We start from the raw sequence: 19,643 nt of genomic DNA on the forward strand, positions 1-19,643 counted from the left end.
TTGCCAATGGGAGAGCGATCAAGCGCGGTAGGAACAAACAGGTTAGCAACGCAAATCCTTGTCGCGACATTTGCTAATTATCAGTGTGATTACTGCTGCTCTGAATGCCTTTTTTGTYCCCTAAGGCACCCATCCCACAAGACCCTTGCTACAGCACAGCATAAAAACAACGAACTATTGTCTAGTAGTGGCAATGTCATCAACATGTCATCGGGGCGGCAGGTAGCCTGGTTGTTAGAGCGTTAGGCCAGTAACCGAAATGTTGCTGGATCGAATCCCCTGGCTGACAAGGTAAAAATATGTCGTTCTGCCCATGAACAAGGCAGTTAATCCATTGTTGCCGATAGGCCGTTATTGTAAATAAGAATTTGTTCTTAACTGACTTGCCTAGGTAAATAAAGGTTAAATAAAAATCATAGGAGGCGGAGGACTCTGATGACTATATATCTGGCTATATAGGCTAATCAGCGTCTGCTACTTGTACCATTGTAATAACAGGTAGAGGGAACTGACGATACCACGCTGACCCCCATCCAACCACCAGGAAGGATGKTCACAACAAAAGTGCATTAAAGCAGATTTGTTCAGCTATGTTGTGCTCCCCCATGCTGAGTCCACTCCATAGTCCACCAGACTGCAGTTCTCTGCTTTATTGACTGTGTTTGATTGTGTTTCGTGTTCTCTGGGGTCAAATCAAATTCCTGGTCGGGCTAGTGGGACTCAATCTCAGTCTCGCTGTCTTCTGTTGCCACTGGATCTATGTAGACACATTTCTAAACCACATCAAAGGTCAAAAGATTACTTTATTTATAATCAATACTGCTATCTACTGCATTCCTCCCAATAGAGTGTCTTTGCATTTATTCGAGTTTATCCTTTGGGAGGTAAGCAGATCTCGTGCTCCCCCACCTCCACCTACTCCTTTAAGTATTATTAAAAGTTAATTTCCTGATAATCATTTTTTTCTCCTCTAAAGATGCGGTGAGGTCAGGGAGCGGCGTCAGATAAGCGGCTAGTTGGTGGGACAGGGCCGTGAGCTCCCTCCTCACATTATTCCCTGTCATTCATATTCACACTACCACCTTGCTCATCTATAGATCTCACTCTCTCTCACTCACTTACTCACTCTTCACTCACTCACTCACTCACTCTCTCACTCACTCACCCCCTCACTCACTCACACACACACACACACACACACACACACCCTAAAAATTAAACATAGTTATACAAATGATTACAAGTTACACAAATAAATATAATTTTTTGAAAAATATTTTTTTTCACAAAAGTAGTGCACTGGGACTTTACCAGTATTCGCGTACCATACAGATGTCTGTAGCAGGGACAAAAACATTTTTTTTAGCATCTCCGCTTACAACAGTGTCTTGCAGGATTCAATAGTTGGAATTAAAAAGTTGTTGCCCTATCCCTTTCTCTGCAATTGACATTCTAATGGAATACAGAAAGAACAAAACCCTGTCCTCAAACATTTACATCAAAAGGTGCAACGTTCTGGGTAAAGACACAAAACATCCACATCAAATTAAATATTTTTATTTTTTAAACAAAATGGAAAATAATAACTTTTTGTGCAGTATTAATTTACCATCCTTACAAACCACTTAATGTAAATGTACATTACTGTATTGTACATAGGCTGGTCATCTAGGTTTATACCTGTAGACTTTCCATCACCATGAAGAAAAACAACGCACAATACAGTAATTGAGTACATTGAGACATCAAGTGGTTTGTGATGATGTGATGTGGCTCAGTTAGTAGAGCATGGCGTTTGCAATGCTAGGATTGTGGGCTTGATTCCCATGGGGAACCAGTATGAAAATGAATACATTATTATTGTAAGTTGCTTTGGACAAGAGTGTCTACGAAAATATAAAAGGAATGAATAGACCATTTCAGTTTTCATATAGAAATAAGTTACATTTGCAAAGTATTTCAAGAAACTGGTAAACATATAAGTATTTCTATTTCCCGCGGCTATATAGATATGACAACATATTACATATACCAGCTGAAATGTGCCCCCCACTCCAAAATCAAACAGTTCTCTCAACAAACATTCATCATTCATTTCTCTCATCTAATGTGAGATTACTCAGGTTTGATAGGTGCGACAAAAATCTGGAAAGCTTTGCCCGCGGGATAATGAGGATGCTCAGACACCGGTGGCGACACGGTGTCTTTGCACCGGTGGTTGGACTGCTCGGTCCGCGTTATTGTGATATATACTAAACAAACCCCATTTGGTGGCCCTCTATGGCTGGTATACGCCCTGTGCGCTGCTGACCCGCCAGTCAATTAATATGTAAAGCAGCGTGTGATCGCCGCTGATTCACAAACATGTTTATACTACACAAAAGACCACACTGGCCTACACCACAGCCATCACTCTGTCAGAATGTTTGTAATTCATAGGCTGAACAACACGAATAAGATTTACATTGGAGTAGCCTAGCCTATTTAAATTATTACGCATTTTTACGTATGGGATTTAAATGTCTGGCATATAGTTTAATGTAGCCTAAATATAAAGAGGTATACATACTCATGCCTATTGGAAATAACTTTTTTTATTCAAATATAAAGTGATCATTACACTTGGCATAAACAAAGACATTTCTCCCCTGGTTGAGAAAGCATTGGTGTGGGTGGTGGCCCGGGGCTGCTTAACTAATAAGGTGACGCTGTTGATTAATACGTTCTGGGATGAGACAAGCATACAGGGGCCGCCCGCTGGTGCTTGGGATGGAGAGGCGAATGGCATGTTGATTCTGCAGAGGCAGTTGTCAGAATTGGCAAAGGCAGAATCCAATTGGCTGTCGAGGGATCAACGCTGAAGTCAAGACCCCGCCCCTGCGCACATGACATGGAATTCACTGGCGCCAGTGCTGACAGTTCCTACAGCTGCATGTCGCTAAAGGCCTATCCGTCTCCATCGGAGTTTACGCAGCTGATAACCCTACGCCAAAACCAAGGAAAAATAGACCAAACATATGCCGTATAAATTGAGTCAATACAAGAAAGGAAAATATACTTGCTAACTGGAGGAGAATTCTACCAAAGGGGCTTGAAATCGGAATAACAAGGTATTTGCATAAAATATATATTATTTTCTTCTCCAAAATTGCGTGAAGAAAACAAATGACTTCTTCCGCTCTGTAAGAATTTTAACAGTTTGTTCTGAGTGTACTGACGATGATTAGTTTACTAGCCTATATGAACAGTATGCATGGGTTCAAAAGTACTTATCTGTGCGCGTTACGGTGAGGATGGGTCGATGATTTCAGGTTCCTCGGAATGGGTGTGGGTGGGGACGAGTGATTCGAGGTGTTTATCTTATGTTGCACCTTTACATACACCACTTATAAATCGCACATAAAAAGAAGCAGCCTCCCCGAATTATTAAAAAACACGTAACACCTTCTAAATGCCTCTGAAATATGAACATCCTATTTTTGGTTCTATTACAGGTGTCCAGTGTCAAACACTACCCGATGCCTGTTGAAGAAGGAGAGAGACAAGAGGATCTCATCGGACTACTAGTGAGGACCGATTTATAGGAGATTGACGAGCGAAAATTCTCTACACATTTATGTTCTGTTTTCCACAATAGGAGGACATTTTATCAGGAGAGGGAGGCTCATTTTTTAAAAGACAAAGCGGAGAGAGAGGAAGGTTCAGGAACACGTTGTCCTCTCTCTAGAGAGGCCCCTCTTCTCTTTTCACCCTGTTTGCCCAACACGGAGAGATCCACACAGACATGGATATAGCGGCTGATCCACCTCGGTGGATGCACCACCACGCCGTGCTGAACGGCCAACACCCGGATTCTCACCACCCCGGCCTTTCGCATAACTACATGGAGCCCACGGCGCAGCTTCTGCCCCCGGACGAGGTGGATGTTTTCTTTAACCATCTTGACTCGCAGGGAAACCCGTACTACCACAACTCCGCTCATGCACGGGCCAGAGTGTCCTACAGTCAAGCTCACGGTAAGACCTCACATTCACTTTCCTAAACAACTTAATTATCAGGATAAAGTAGGAACTATCGTGGGCATAGGCTATTCATGTATTTTCTCAAAGCAATAAAAAATCCGCAAAGGCTTATTTACTCATTAATTAATATGGGTGGGTTTAAATGCATCGGTTTGATAGGCCTACTAGTTGAAATTGCAATACTGTCTGATAGATAGCATGCTATAAAGTTGCATTTGCATGGGAGAACAAAAATGTAAGGCAGTGGATGAGACCATTAAAAGTTGTGGACACGAGAGCAATTCCGCTGATGACAAAAATAAGGAAATTATAGTAAAATAAATGTAATTTACCCTTCTTGACTGAAGAACTAGTCAGATCAACAAGGAGTGAGAAACTATGWAATAATAAATAGCTGAAAGGGTGTCATGTATTTGTGCTTGGGTCAAGCGAAAGAGGTTCCAGTGCACTTACCAGACCCCATGCATGTCTTTGCTACATCTGTATCATTGACTATAAAATATCAAGATGACTCAAAACGAGAAAAATATATTTCTGCGGTTATAGTTTCTGTGGTTTTGTCTGAATACGTGCCAACTGCGTTTTTTGTGCCCCTCACGAATCGAATAATTCCTTTAAGCACGCTGCGTCAACAGGTTAAGGACTTCGGTGTCCCAACTTTCTGTAATCCTATGGCATCACATCATCAATGAGAGTTGTAATATTATTAGCTGGTTTGTGTATTCCATCTATGAACATATTATTATACTATTCTTACAGCTCGCTTCGCTGGGGGTCAGGTCTGCCGGCCACATCTCCTGCATAGCCCGGGGATTTCATGGCTAGAGCCCGGCAAAGCAGCCCTCTCAGCGGCCCACCATCACAACGCATGGGCGGTCAGCCACTTCAGCAAGACCGGGCTACATGCCTCAGGCTCCGGGGCTCATGGTGGCCTATACCCCTGCAGCAGCAACGCCAGCACGGCCTCGGCCTCCTCGTTAACACCCGCGTCCCATTCGAGTCCACATCTCTACAGTTTTCCCCCTACCCCGCCGAAAGATGTCTCCCCAGACCCCGGGGCCGCCTCACCCTCATCTTCTACCCTGAGAATGGACGAGAAAGATTCTATCAAGTATCAAATGTCAATTTCTGACAGCATGAAAATGGAGGGTTCCAGTCCTCTCCGGAGCAGCCTGGCCTCAATGAGCGCACAGACCCCATCCACCCACCACCCCATACCGACCTACCCCACATACTCTCTCCCGGCAGCGCATGACTACGGGGGAAGTCTCTTCCACCCTGGCAGCCTGCTCGGAGGATCATCCTCCAGCTTCACCCCGAAATGTAAAAGCAAAACTCGGTCGTGTTCAGGTAAGTCTCATCTTATCTCGAAAATGTGTTACAAATGTTTGTGTTACAGAGTAAAATGATGATGAAATATCATTTTATATTATTATTATTATGACAGAACACACTGAAATTATGTTATTGGATATAGGCTTTATAGGCTATATTTAAGCTATCTTAGTGTTATAACAGTTTTGTTTAATCTAAATCCATAATTGAGTTAAAAAACAAATAGCCTATATTAAAACAAGAATACTATGAACGTGTATTGAATTACTGCCATGTACTCAACAAACTGAACACCGTTTGAACTAAAAACAAAAACCTAGGTCATTTTTAGACCAAACAATATAAGATACCTTGTAGATAATAAATATAGCCGAAATATACAATAGCTAGCCTAGAATTTGTATGTATATTTTGATGAATGTATATATTACGGCCTTGTTTAAGTGCATGCTGTAAATATTCCCCAATGTAGCTATTCTATAAAGCTGGTATTTTCTTCTGAATGAAACGTCCACGGCATTTTCAAAACTCCCAGTTTAATGCAATTTGATTTCCTCCGTTACCAATCTTTCCAGAAACGTCCTCAGAAAATAGGACAAAATGGGATGACAATATGCAATATCATCATAATTAGCCGTGACGTGGAAGTAGGAGTAGTGTGCATGGAATAGTTGGGCGGAGGTTACATCGTGCATGTATGTTGTCATAACTCCTTTCATAGCTCTTTTCACACACACACACCGGTTTCTTTCGTCGCCACAACACAGTCCGCCTCGAAAGAACCAGTAGGAAGGTGTAGGCCCCTACACACACACATACACCTAAAGCAGTGATATCCACATAATAGTAATCCTGTATGTGAATTGCTTTGCTTAGCCTATGGATCAAGAATGGTATCTCAAAATCTATTTTCATCCCCAAGAGGACACAAACATTTATTATGGTTAACTATAATAAATAGACCAATTGTATACATAAAAGGTTATCAATAACTGTTTATTTGTTATGGTGTGGGGGTGGACAGATACAACAATAAGAGGTGGTGTGAGGTTATGCTATGCTGTGTCCTCTTCGACGATTTTTTCTGGCCTAATTTATGCAGCCACGTTTTTAAACAGAAGGCATACCGTTTCCTCTTTATTATGTCAACTGGTCATATCCATTCTGCATTTGTTTTATACAAATCGGTAATATCAACAGATATAGGCCTAATGTAATTATAATGATAATGTAGGCTTAGACTAATAACTATAAGAAACCATGCGTATTGTAAGCTGTGAAGAAATAAAACGATCCCAGTGTCTGAGTAATATACGTTCGTCCAGGCTACTTTATTTGGTTGAAAAAGACAGGCAATGCGTACTGCCTTGCTTCACGCACACACCCAAGCCCTGTAGTTCGGCTGAGCGCGGGCCCGCTTCGGCTGACACGTTTATTATCCTCTTTTGTAAACCGCGACTCAATTACGCTCGAGCTGGCACGCCCTTGAGAACGGTGAACTGGATACAGCCCCGGAGGTGTGAAAAGAAGATCCACTCCAGCATTTGGGCCAAAAAACTCAGCATTTACAATCAGCCGTTTCTTTGTTACATAATACAGCATTGTCGAGACTGACATTTGATGACTCTAGGCAGAGCTGATTGCCTTCAAGCAGCCCCCTATCTTATAACAGGCTCCCTTTTACTGAGCACCAGTATTAATTTGTTAGAGAAAGAAAGCACCAACAAAAAATCAATTCACCATATTTCACAACTAAGGATTAGATGTCTCAACATAAACCCCAAGAGTAGTCCTACAAATAAAACCCACATCTGTCAGTGTGCTATTATGGTCATTGTAAGACAGAGACACACAACTTCCATCATGAACACCCAGATAGGTGTTTGGAAGTGGAACCTCCTCACTGATATATTTATGTTTTAGGGGCTCTCCCTGACATGAGGGAATAGACTGTCCTGTTACAATGAGTTTTTCTTTGCGGGGATGTCCAGTATTGGTGGCTTGCAGGACCACAGAACTCTATAGCATCACACTATTCTGGTGGAGTCCCTGCTCATGCATACCTTAGAGGCACTTCCTGTTTGACTAACCCTAATCCAGGCCCCCTTCCTCTCTCTCTCCATCTCAGTCTCCCTCTTTTTTCTCTCCCTCCTTCTCTGGCTCTCCATACTCAGCATTATGTGGAGCCACCAACAGAGGCAAAGGCCCACAAGTATGTTAGTATTACCTCTACTAGTCTAGACTGACAATCTGATCCACATTATAGGCAGCACAAATATTTCAAAATGACTACCTTAGTTTGCACTGTGGTTAGGTCACTTCAATGAATGCTTCATCATTCCTAAGAATTCCGATTTAAAGTGAGTTATAGCAGGCTGTTTAGCCGATATAATGATGAGCTGATGAGGCTGAGAGAAGAACAAGATGTTGATTATCAGACCATCTTTGCCACATGTACACACACGCACAGACTCACACCAACTAAAGCAGGGATCATCAGCTAGATTCAGCCGTGGGCCAATTTTTTCTTTAGCGGATGGTTGGGGGGCCGGAACATAATTGCTAATAATTTGTAGACTTCAAATTGACCACAATAAGCTCAAACAGATATAATGTTTGCCTAAAACAATCATTTCAAACCTTGCTTACATTTGTGTACGATCAAGTGTCTGTCTATTATGCGTGGGAATACTTGGGAACAGATGTCTTTAATTAAAATCACTTGGAGCTGATTTCCTTGTGTTTTTACAGTCTTTTGTGTCAAACATTTATTTATTTCTACATTTATTTAATACTTTGGGGGCCAAATAAAACCACCCGTGGGCCAAATTCGGCCCGCGGGCCGCCAGTTGGGGAACCCAGCACTAAAGGTTAATTTTCACCGTGCTGTATATATGGAGAGGAAAATCATTGTAATCACAGCAAAATGTAGAGAAACGTGAGAGACAGCCTACATTTCATTGTGGGTGTATGGGTGCCCCTGTCTGAAGCATGCCTGGGTCCCAGCTGACCCAAAACTGACCCAAAACTGACAGGGAGGAACTTAACCAGGTCAAACGGAATAAAGCCTGGCAGCAGCATTTTCATGTTGTTATTCCAAGTCTGCAGAGGGTTAAACACACACTCTCTTTCACACAAACTTCAGACCAAAAATACACAGCCTTCTCATATAAACAGGAATTCAAGAACAGAACTAGAGAGTAGAAATTAGAAACAAAAAATCTATTCTTAAAACTTTTCCCATGCTTCTATGCACCTTACATAAAAATATGCAGTCCTCGCATAGTTATTCAGACTAATTAACATAACATTTAAAAAATTGTACATGCCACTGCTACAGGTCACATAATTGTTATGTATAATAAATGTGTCATTAGAGTTAACGGGTTAATTTTATAAATGTCCCTGTGGTCTCCCTCCACCTGCATGCTGCTCAGAGGGGCGTGAGTGTGTCAACTGTGGAGCCACTTCTACGCCCCTGTGGCGACGGGATGGTACGGGCCACTACTTGTGCAACGCCTGTGGACTCTACCATAAGATGAACGGTCAGAACCGACCCCTCATCAAGCCCAAACGCAGACTGGTGAGTACACACACACACACACACACACACACACACACACACACACACACACACACACGCACACGCACACGCACGCGCACGCACACGCACACGCACACACACACGCGCGCGCGCGCGTGGAGTGCGGAGATGGGAGGGGGCAAAAAACAAGAACAAGGTAGGGGGAGAGGGGCGAGGAGGAACATAATTCCAGGAAAGTTATATTTTCCCAATCAGTTTCCGGGAATTGTGTTTCCCACTCACCCCTGTGCTCCTATACACAGGCTGTTAGCGGAGTGCAGCTAACTTTGTTGTTTCTGCTATCATTATTGCTGCTACTTCTGATACTGCTACTGATACCAGGTCCGGCACATGCCTCTCTATCATCCCTCACTATATAGCTCACTGTGACGGTCTGCTGTGGAGGCTGTATGAGTGACTGGTGCACTGCACGCTTTGTGTTATTAAGTCACTTTATAGGTAATAGAAGAAAGGAAAAATCATGTGTGAATCTAGGTGACTGATGTGCAGCACATTTGTAAATGGATATCTCTCTGTCTTTCGCTTAACCAAATCCTGGACTGGTCCTTCTTGCTGCTTGGCTGATATCACATTGTGTACTTCTCATCATGAACTAATTTCAACATCAATGTTGTGTTTTCCTCAGAGCGCAGAAGCCAGGTCAGATCCAGACTAATATAGACCAGTTACACAGCAGTTCAATGGACTATGTAAATGTTGTCATTACTGAAAATAGTCCTTCCAGACTTAATGTGCTGGTGACTCCATTGATTGCAAAAAATAAAATAAATGTTAAATGTTAAATGTTAAATGTTAAAAGCTATTATTTTCATATAACAGCAACTATTTATAGCCCTGAGCTAACCAGACTTTAAAACCCTTGGTCTCAACAACAACAAACACGCAATGAAGATGGCACCTCTGAAACTCTGCAATGGAGGGAATTGATATGACCCAATGAGATATAGATTTGCATCAAATACGAAAAACAAAGAAATAGGATTCTCCACGGCCTGTTGACAGATATATGAGGAGCTAAAAAATTATATGCATAAATGCCAAAATCTCTCGATTCAAGATATGATCTGAATATTTTCTGTAACATTTCGAATAGCCCACAATAGGCTACCGTTCGCGGGCGTAAACCTATTTGCATGTGGCCTAATACATCAATAGCATAATAATTTTTATTTTTTATTTTATTTCACCTTTATTTAACCAGGTAGGCTAGTTGAGAACAAGTTCTCATTTGCAACTGCGACCTGGCCAAGATAATAATAATGTTGTTAATAATTATATTCATAATAATTATAATGATAGAAATAATGTAAAACATTATTTAATAATAACCATAAAACATGTGTTTCATTGAGCTAATTTCACTATTATAAACAAAAAAAAAATGTCAATAGTATTTTTTTCCACGCCCCTCTTGAATAAATAAATAGGGTGTTTGCAGAAATAGAGACATTACTTTAAAGCAAACTTCAATAAAGTTATGTTAAACCAAAGTGGAATAGACCTTGAATTTATGTCGGTGCCCAGTGGGTAGGGTTATTTTCTGCAAATTCATATTTGGAATTTGAATATCGGCCTAATTAGCGTACGCCTGTTCAAGTGATTTACGAATCGGTTCCCAAATGTCTCAGGGTGCATAATAAGATTATTAATCTATTAATAAAAGGTTACGGATAACAGTATTGAACGCATTTAATGGTTGAGGCATAAGTAGATAATTTAGGCCTACATATTTCATGTCGACTGCGTTTGTTTAAGGACCATCCTAGAGATCATATAATCCTGTGCGCATCTTGATAAGAGAATGTTCGAGATATGGCTGAGGCAAATACAGACAGACTATTGACATTCAGCCGACAGCATGAAGACTGCACTGATCTGAATCATCCAATGCAGGCTATACAAAAAGCATCACCGACGCGACTCCGTTTGATTTTGGACTGTAGGCCTATTTATAGAGTCTAGAGACCCGTTTTAGATTTTTCTGAAACATTTGATTTGAGCAGTTTTACATTGTAAACTGAAACGCCATGTAGGCCTAGGCTATGAATTTTAGTGTCAAAGCATATCCATGGACCACAATCAATATAGCTTAAACCTGCATAAAAAGCATATTAAAGTTTCATAATTTTCCCTTTGGTCCTATGTCTGAAAAATCCAGTCGTTGTTTTTCTCCCTGAGTCAGTAGCCGGTGCGTTTGTAGCCTACTTTTCAGCTCGTGTGTTTTCAGTACTCGCGCAGGGTTCTTCCAGTCGTTTCCTATCCGGATATCTGCCGGTACCGATAAGGAAGCGAGACCAGCACATGTTTCCGTCCGTCGCGCGCTAGTACACTTACTTTTTTTTTTTATAGCAGTGGTCAAGCAGGCCAGTCCTCAATTTATAGAATATAGCAAAGCGATTAGTACAACATTTAAGGACACTTTATGTGCACAGAAAAAAAGCAATGGAGAGCTAGATGCGTGAAGGCCGTGCCGGGGAGGTGAAATAAATGGATTTATGCCCTGCTACCTGTGGGACAAAGGCTAGGGCTCCAGCCTCGACTTGTAGACTTCTTTACTACGAAGTTTGTTTATATAGGGCAATTTTGACGCAATTTCTACTTGAATCAATAGAGAGGTATTTTGCATTAATCCATATTTTATGATTGTCCGTAAGTGTGTAGGCCCATGCACTATTCTGACTGAGGGTTCAGATTACCATATTTTGCTGAAGGGGTATATGTAAGTTTTATGCGTGTAACTGTCTCATATTAAGTGTGAAGAATACATCTGTAATGACAGGGGATCGCACAGGCTGCCCTATGGCCCCCCTCGCTACCTAATCTCTATTCAATAGCAGTGCTTTGCATCTGAGAGGAAGAGCTTTGATAGTCAGTGTTCATCAGTGTACTACTGTGTCTGTGAAATTAAAAAGATTTCACATGCTGGGAGAAAACTGTAGCCAATAAAGACAACCCATTACTTTCTTATATGATCTATTCAGCATGACTTTTATAGTAAAGCCTGATTTATTAGGTTAATAGAGACCAATTCATACACTAACAATACAACTATTTGGTGTATTTGATCAATATTCTGTCAGGGAATGTAAAGACTGGATACCTTTTCACTGCATAATTCCATCATTATTGAATCGCATTGCAATAAACTATCAAACTATCACGCAATATGAATACATTTCTGATATCATATGCAAATCTATAACTATAAGGAACAACTTCCATTTAAAACAGCATGAAATATTATGTTTTCTCGGCTCCTGGCAGCCGATATACAAATACTATACACACCGCCCGGCACTAACGTCATTCCCAACCTATGCTTTCATGTGTTGTGTGTCCGTGCTGTTGTGGTCGAATAAAGGCCTTCCTCATGTTCCCCTCCAGTCTGCGGCCAGACGAGCCGGCACCTGTTGTGCTAACTGTCAGACCACCACCACCACACTGTGGAGGCGCAACGGCAATGGAGACCCCGTGTGTAACGCCTGCGGCCTGTACTACAAGCTGCACAACGTAAGTCTTTCACTRCTGACAGCCTGACCAGCCCTTACCCACACGCAGCCAGCCAGGTCAGGAAGACGAAAAGGTTGCATTGATTGGAAAAGGATAAGAAAGAGGGATAGGGAGAACGGGATGGAGGGAAGGAGGGAGAGATGGATGCAGAGCTTGGCCCCTCAGACACACTGGGCCCTGTTGGTGTTTTCTTTCTTTGTGCTTTATTGTTTCCATGGTAGGCGTCATCCCCTTGAGACTCACAATGGTGGGACTGTTATTCAGACAGACCAACTGCGTCTGTTCAAATGAGGCATAACTGTTGAAGGTTAAGTCTTGGTGCATTGCCATGTATTACATTCAATTACATTGAATATGGCCTTGGTTTTAGGGTGTAAGCTGCGTACTGTTTCTGCATTTTATTTGTATTGTTACATTTCTTTAGAAAAAAAGACAAATAACTGTATCTAGAGTTCTCATAATAAATAATATGGTTAGTCCTGTACATACATACATCCATTCAATTCAAACACATTAAGTTGATTCTAAACTCTTAGCACCATCCCAACCTGGTCACTCATCTCTCCCTCCATCTCCTTCTCCCTACAGGTGAACCGACCTCTGACCATGAAGAAGGAAGGGATCCAGACACGCAACCGCAAGATGTCCAACAAGTCCAAGAAGGGCAGGCGGGGCAACGACGGTTACGAGGAGCTCTCTAAGTGCATGCACGAGAAGTCCTCTCCTTTCAGTGCTTCCTCCCTGGCTGGACACATGACCCACATGGGCCACCTGCCCCCCTTTAGCCACGCCGGACACATGCTGCCCACTCCCACACCCATACACCCCTCCTTCGGCCACCCCCACCACTCCAACATGGTCACCGCCATGGGCTGAGCTGGGGAGGATGGGGAGGCACAGGGGATGTGTAGATTGTTCCGTTTTCTAATGGGGGTTGAGGGTCGTATAGGCCTCTTGCTTGAGGACAATGTGTATAATGTTAAAGACATGCATTTGGTGTGTCTATGTTGATTGTCTTGCTGTATAGAGAGAATGTAAAGGGTACGGGGGGTATGGGGGAACCAGGCAGCATCCACTGATGGGTGGGGTTGGGGCGGGGCTATTTTACTCTCTATTAGGTACCTTCTTAGACCAGAGATAGACTACACCTCACCTCCACCCACCTCCATGCATATACCGTCCCCTCCCACCTCGCCCCCGTCCTGCTGCAGTGGTATGTGCCGAGCAAGTCTGTAGTAACTGTGAATATTGTAAATGTGTGAGATACGAGGGTGGTGAAGACAACTTTGGGGCGAAGACAGAGCAATTCCCTTCACACCATTTAATAAATATATGCTGGATTTCTGCTCATGGACTTCTACTATTTTTAATGGACATTACCAAAAAAAAGAAACAAGTAAAAAAAAAAAAAGAAGTTTATAAAGCTTAATTTGAAACTGTATATTATTAATGGTATTATTATTGTTGTTATTACTGTTATCCAGATAATTTATTTTCACTGCCTTTTGCCTTTTTCTTTCACCTGAAACATTATGGATATTGTTATCACCATTTCTATCATTATAAATCTATTTTTAGCTGAAGCGCTTTCTCTGAGCTGTTAAACATTTTCCTCCTAATGAAAATAAAGGAATCAAGTTTAATTCTGCCAACTGCTCCCTCTTCACATGAACCCCTAGTGAATGAGAGGACTGTGTGTTTAAAACCTTCAGCAAGGAGACAGAGAGAGATACACAGAGAAGAGAAATAGATTTAATAAAACAGATACCCAGTATTTGCCATTTCTGCTGCCACATTGGATACTTCATACAGAAAATCTGATGCTATTGTTGGAATAATAAGCTGATTTACACATTAACACGAGCAACTTATCTGTTCTATCAATCCTATTTCTATGTTTGGAATAGTCTTTTTGACCTTTGTCCTGTTCTACATTACCTAGGCCTCTCCTGTTCCATCAGTGTTGCCATGGTGATGAGCACTGTACCTCTTGGTTTCTCTGTGATGTGTGTCTCTGTGCCACAGCACAGTTTGGATTTGCTGCCTCTCTACTTAGCAGATAGAAAACCACACACCTGCTCTTTATTACCTGTCCAAAACCATTATAACCTGACAATCTGGATGCCATTACGTACTGATGATAATAAAGAAAACTTGTAAACATGAATGAGACTTCTCTGAGACTTATTTTCCCCGTGACACACACACACACACACACACACACACACACACACACACACACACACACACACAACACACACACACACACACACACACACACACACACACACACACAACACACACACACACACACACACACACACACACACCACACACCAAACACCCACAGTATCCAAATAGCAGGTTTCCCCAACTGGCTGCCTGCAGGTTATTTTATTGTTGCACATAAAATACTAAAAACACCAGCAAATCATCTCTAAGTGATTTTAATTGTGGAAATCTTTTCCACAGTATTGCCATGCATAATATAGAGATATGTGATCGTATACAAATGTAAGCACGTTTTGAAATGATTATGTTTTTGTCAAATATTACATCTGTTTGGGCTTCTTGTGGTTGATTTGCAGTTTACAAATAATTTGTAATTATGTTCCGGCCTCCTGACCATCCGCTCAAGAAAAAAATAGTTCCGCGGCTGAATCTAGTTGATGATCACTGCCATATAGCATAAAATGTGAATGTGAATGTGAGGGTAACAAGTGATTTAGCTTTGTGCCAATGCAGTAAGGACAGGGCCGGCCCTACACTTCTGGCGGCCCTAAGCAAGATTTTAGTGGGCTCCCTCTTGACTGCGTAGAGAAATGTATTAGTTTTAAAGTTAATTTCCTGCAAATCCACAAATTTTTCCATGAGGAGTAGAGACATTTCTGCAGTTTTAAAGCTGATTTCCTGAGAAAGAAAACTGCTAAACTAGACACAAGCTGCTACTACTACAATTGGGATAATTTGCTTAAATCTTTTGACCTGAGAACTACAACAAAAACAGTAGCTAAATTGAATGGATGTCCTGTTCTGATTAAAATCATTGTGGGAAGTTAGTTGAATCAAGAGGCATTCAGCCATGGCATTGTAAACATTATTTTGGTTAGCTAGCCAGCTAACATTAACATAACTAGCTAGCTCTTCTGTACAAATTATATTTCTGCTGTTTATCTAAATAAACACCTTGGAATGTGTTTATGGTGGAACTTTCTGTACGTTTTCCTTCAAAATTGTTGCTCCAAGCTTCATGTATAGAGCACCACAATAGAGACAGACAACGATACCCGAGACCGAGTGCGCACTGACTGCACACTGCAGGGGCTCAGAGCGTGTTATGCTTAAAAGGGTCCGTGCGGAAACACGTGCACTTAAAAGGGCCTTTGCGGTGAAGAAATGGAAATGCGATTAATGGAGTAAAACAATTAAGGGGGCCCCCATAGCGGCAGGGTGCCCTAAGTGACCGCTTATGTCGCTTATGCCTGGAGCCGGCCCTGAGTATAGCCCCTACACAGTGTCCATTTTTCCATTCGTTCACATCTCTTTACATCTTTCATGTATATTACTATTTATAATAGCATGTATATTAATGCCATAAGACCAGTATGTGAACATTTGGAAAATCCAAAGACCTAACATGACACAGAAGCAACCTACCACTGATCTCCATCTACCAACTGGATAGATGCATGCAGCAGGTGTCATAACACATGACGCACCCAAAGACCTTTCCCACGTAATGAATACCTGCCTGAGATTTCTCTCCGAAGAGAGACATGTTTCTTAGAGAACACGTTGTGCTGATCCTCAGTGGATCACAGTCTATCAGACTCATCAACTGATATCCATTCTCTAATTAACTTGCTGTGCCCCAAACATTTGAGACATACAATGTTGACAGAATCGGATCGGTTTGAACCATATGTTACATATATCTGCACTGATACTCAACCGGCAGCATCTGTTCAGTGAAAAGACTCACTGAACTCATTGTGTAATAAGGGTCCTCTCTCCTCAGACAGTACCATGATGCCATCTTGGCTATGATCCTGGGAGCCATGTTGGATCTCAGCCTTCCAGTCAGCACACAGAAACAGAATGAGAGTGTGTCTGTGTCTGTCAGGACCCTTATGAAAGCCACATGGGCCACGGACGGGTTGTTCCTTCTTTTTACATCCAGCTATAATCTATACGGGTTCAAATGGTTTGGAAAACGTACAGCTTGGGAACACTCATTTACCACGAGTTATAGTCTGTGGTTTGTCTGGAGTTCTGTGAAATAAAATTTGCTCTGCCCTCAGGGCTACAGGACCAGGGTCTCAGACGGCACACCGCAGGGGTCATCCTGAGTGCGAGCCCCTGAATCAGCCCCCTCCTCCGTCCTTCCCCTCCCAACCTCCTTGACCTCTCACCCTGGAAGCACTTACACTGTCATTCTGCCAGACCCTCCCGCTCTACACACACAGACATATTTACTGATCCTTTTAAAGTGTCACGACTCCCCGCAAAAATATGTCACAGCAAAACAAAGACACCTCGGTCGTAAAGAAGGAGAGATGAAAAGCAGAGTGGAGCAATAGAGAGTCGAATGGCAGGGTGAATCACTAGGAGGGCCGGGGTGGAGGAGGAGATGGGGGAAGAGGGTAGAGAGACGATAGGAGCGGGTGGACCTCCTAAAAAAGTGGCCTTCAAGGTTTACAGGACCCCCTCGCCTCCTCTCCCCTACATACCTCTTCCTCCTCCATTTGTTTTTCCACCAAACTCAATTAATAGAATCAAAAGCTGGGCCAGGCTGGACTTCAGAGGGACCAGTTAAAGGAAAGATGGAGATAATGAAGATGAAAGAGGAAGCAGCTTGTTCCAGTTCAGCCCATGGTCCGTTTGGTGGGCTGGGGTTGGGGTGGGTGGGGGGAGGGTATCCACTTAGAAGAAGACAGAGAAAAAAGACATCCCCCCTCAACTTCCTGAGATGCCAACATTTGGCAAAACAAAAGATGTAAAGGAGATGCATCATCAAAGTGAATACACAGAACTCCAGACAAACCACAGACTATAACTCGTGGTAAATGAGTGTTCCCAAGCTGTACGTTTTCCAAACCATTTGAGCCCATATAGATTATAGCTGGATGTAGGAACAACAGCATAGTAGAGAAGCATGTAGATGAATGCATGACCTCCACAGGTAAAACTAATGTTGAGTCATTAAATACACTAGAGGTTGCACTGCCTCGGCATCACCTGGGTGTCACCTGGGTGGCACAGCTACCATGGGTAGAGGTCAAGGGTTAGGGGTCAGGGTGGTAGGCTACCTGAGGTCAGGAGTAAGAAAGTGAAGTGTGTGAAGTGTCAGCCTCTGTGCCCTGGTGTCCAATGACCTAACCTGGGACATGAGCTAAAGGACCTCAGTGGGATCTGGGTTTCTGCGTGCACACACACACACACACACACACACACACACACACACACACACACACACACACACACACACACACACAACACACACACACACACACACACACACACACACACACACACACACACACACACACACACTCTGAGAGAGAGAGAATATTATAGTAAATATGTCACCGGGGTTTCGGCTTCCACCCATGTCCCCAGACTGTGTCGTTACGAAACAGGGATGATCACAGGGCATCATCGTAGCGCAGAGATGCCAACACAACAATCAGACACAATACAAATACTGTGAGACCATTACCATGTAAAGCTGCGCCTTTCATGGGGCATGCAGGTAGCTTTGTCTCCTCTCAATACAGCATTACCGTCCCCAAACTGGAACGAAACAGGAAGAGAAAGACATAACAGGAAACACTTATGGGGGTTTATTATGACCAAAGGGAAAATAGCTGGCACACACACACTCACTCGTTCACACACACTCATGTGCGCACACACATTCACACGTGCGCACACACATTCACACACTTGCACACCTATTTCCCCCATTTGTAACCCTGGTTACACAGCAGAAAGGCCTTAGTAGCAGAGGAAAAACTTGCTGACACAGTTCATTCTCTGTGAAAAGTGGGATGCCCTCCAACCACCACCTAGGACAGCTCCCTTCTCCTGTCAGAAGCAAACAAATTAATCTCTCTTGTCTCCAAACAATCACTCCTTTTCTTCCCATTGTGAGGGAGAGAGAGAGAGAGAGAGAGAGAGAGAGAGAGAGAGAGGGAGAGAGAGCGAGAGAGAGAGAGAGAGAGAGAGAGAGAGAGTGTTCTGGTTCTCATTTTCAGAATTGATATCAGTGCTTCAATAACAGGCAGCACGTGCTAAATATCATTGTGAATGATGTTAGAGGGAGGAGGAGAGCTGCTGTTCACACACGGTGAGGCAGATCCATGAGCTAGGCTAATGCTAGCACTGCGTCGTCCTGTGTGTGTATGAGGGCCCCTGGGACTGGGCCCCGCTATCCTATGACACGCCTGACAAAAGGCCCACTGCTTGGCCCCAAGAAAACATAAGAGAGGGGGAATCTAGGTCGAGAGGGAGGGAGCGATGCACAGAGGGAGGGAAGAAGAGGTGCAAGTGGAGGTGTGTCGCTGGCCCACAAACACCTGAGAAAGCGGGGTAACACCTCCCCAACATCTCTCCACTCTCCACTATGAGACATGCCAAGCTGCTTGAGGCACTGAACCTCATCACTGGTTTGACCACTCAGACATATAGGACTGATATACACCATGTGGTACACACACAACCTTGGGGGTCACAGACTGACGTCCCCCATTGGAAAGTCATGGTCCAAATCAAGGGACCAGCCAGCCGTCTGTCCTGGCGTTAGATCCAGTAGTTCCACCAGAGGCCCTGTCCCCAGTCCTCTCACCCCAGTCAGGAGGGCTGAATCTGGGCCAGAGCCACTGGGCCTGCTGAGGCTCGTCTCTATCCTCCCTTCCTCTGGGCAGATGGCAGGCATCCACAGATAAGGCTGTCTACTTGTTCACAGATGATGCCGCCCTGTGTTATGTCTGGACCCCCACTCTCCACCCTCCGCCCTGCCCTTATCCCTCTGCCTACCCCCTGCCTTCCCTCTCACCTCCATCTCCCCAGTGTCTGCTGCTCCTCAGGGGCTTCCACCTGCAGCACACTAGGACCACCAGGAATGCTGCCAGCGACTCAACAACAACACAACACACACAGATGTACACAGA

At 43.2% G+C, this 19,643-nt stretch overlaps 1 protein-coding gene across 1 annotated transcript; it reads left to right on the forward strand.

Annotated features, from left to right (window-relative positions):
* Positions 1-2,917: 2,917 nt before the first annotated feature.
* Positions 2,918-13,440, forward strand: LOC111966585 (GATA-binding factor 2). The gene is made up of 6 exons (XM_023991368.3): positions 2,918-3,110; positions 3,495-4,016; positions 4,782-5,372; positions 8,795-8,940; positions 12,346-12,471; positions 13,060-13,440. Exons 2-6 carry the CDS (start codon positions 3,785-3,787, stop codon positions 13,345-13,347), a joined length of 1,383 nt encoding a protein of 460 aa, XP_023847136.1. The 5' UTR covers positions 2,918-3,110; positions 3,495-3,784; the 3' UTR covers positions 13,348-13,440.
* The last annotated feature ends 6,203 nt before the right edge of the window (positions 13,441-19,643 follow it).

The sequence above is a fragment of the Salvelinus sp. IW2-2015 genome, linkage group LG1 (assembly GCF_002910315.2).
Source record: "Salvelinus sp. IW2-2015 linkage group LG1, ASM291031v2, whole genome shotgun sequence".
Classification (NCBI taxonomy): domain Eukaryota; kingdom Metazoa; phylum Chordata; class Actinopteri; order Salmoniformes; family Salmonidae; genus Salvelinus; species Salvelinus sp. IW2-2015.

What these genes read in the sequence shown, in the direction of transcription:
- LOC111966585 (XM_023991368.3), top strand. Translation starts at nt 3,785, where the DNA reads ATGGATATAGCGGCTGATCCACCTCGGTGGATGCACCACCACGCCGTG. An exon ending in TCAAGCCCAAACGCAGACTG is followed by an intron (nt 8,941 to 12,345) that starts GTGAGTACACAC and finishes GTTCCCCTCCAG; the next exon opens with TCTGCGGCCAGACGAGCCGG. An exon ending in TGTACTACAAGCTGCACAAC is followed by an intron (nt 12,472 to 13,059) that starts GTAAGTCTTTCA and finishes TTCTCCCTACAG; the next exon opens with GTGAACCGACCTCTGACCAT.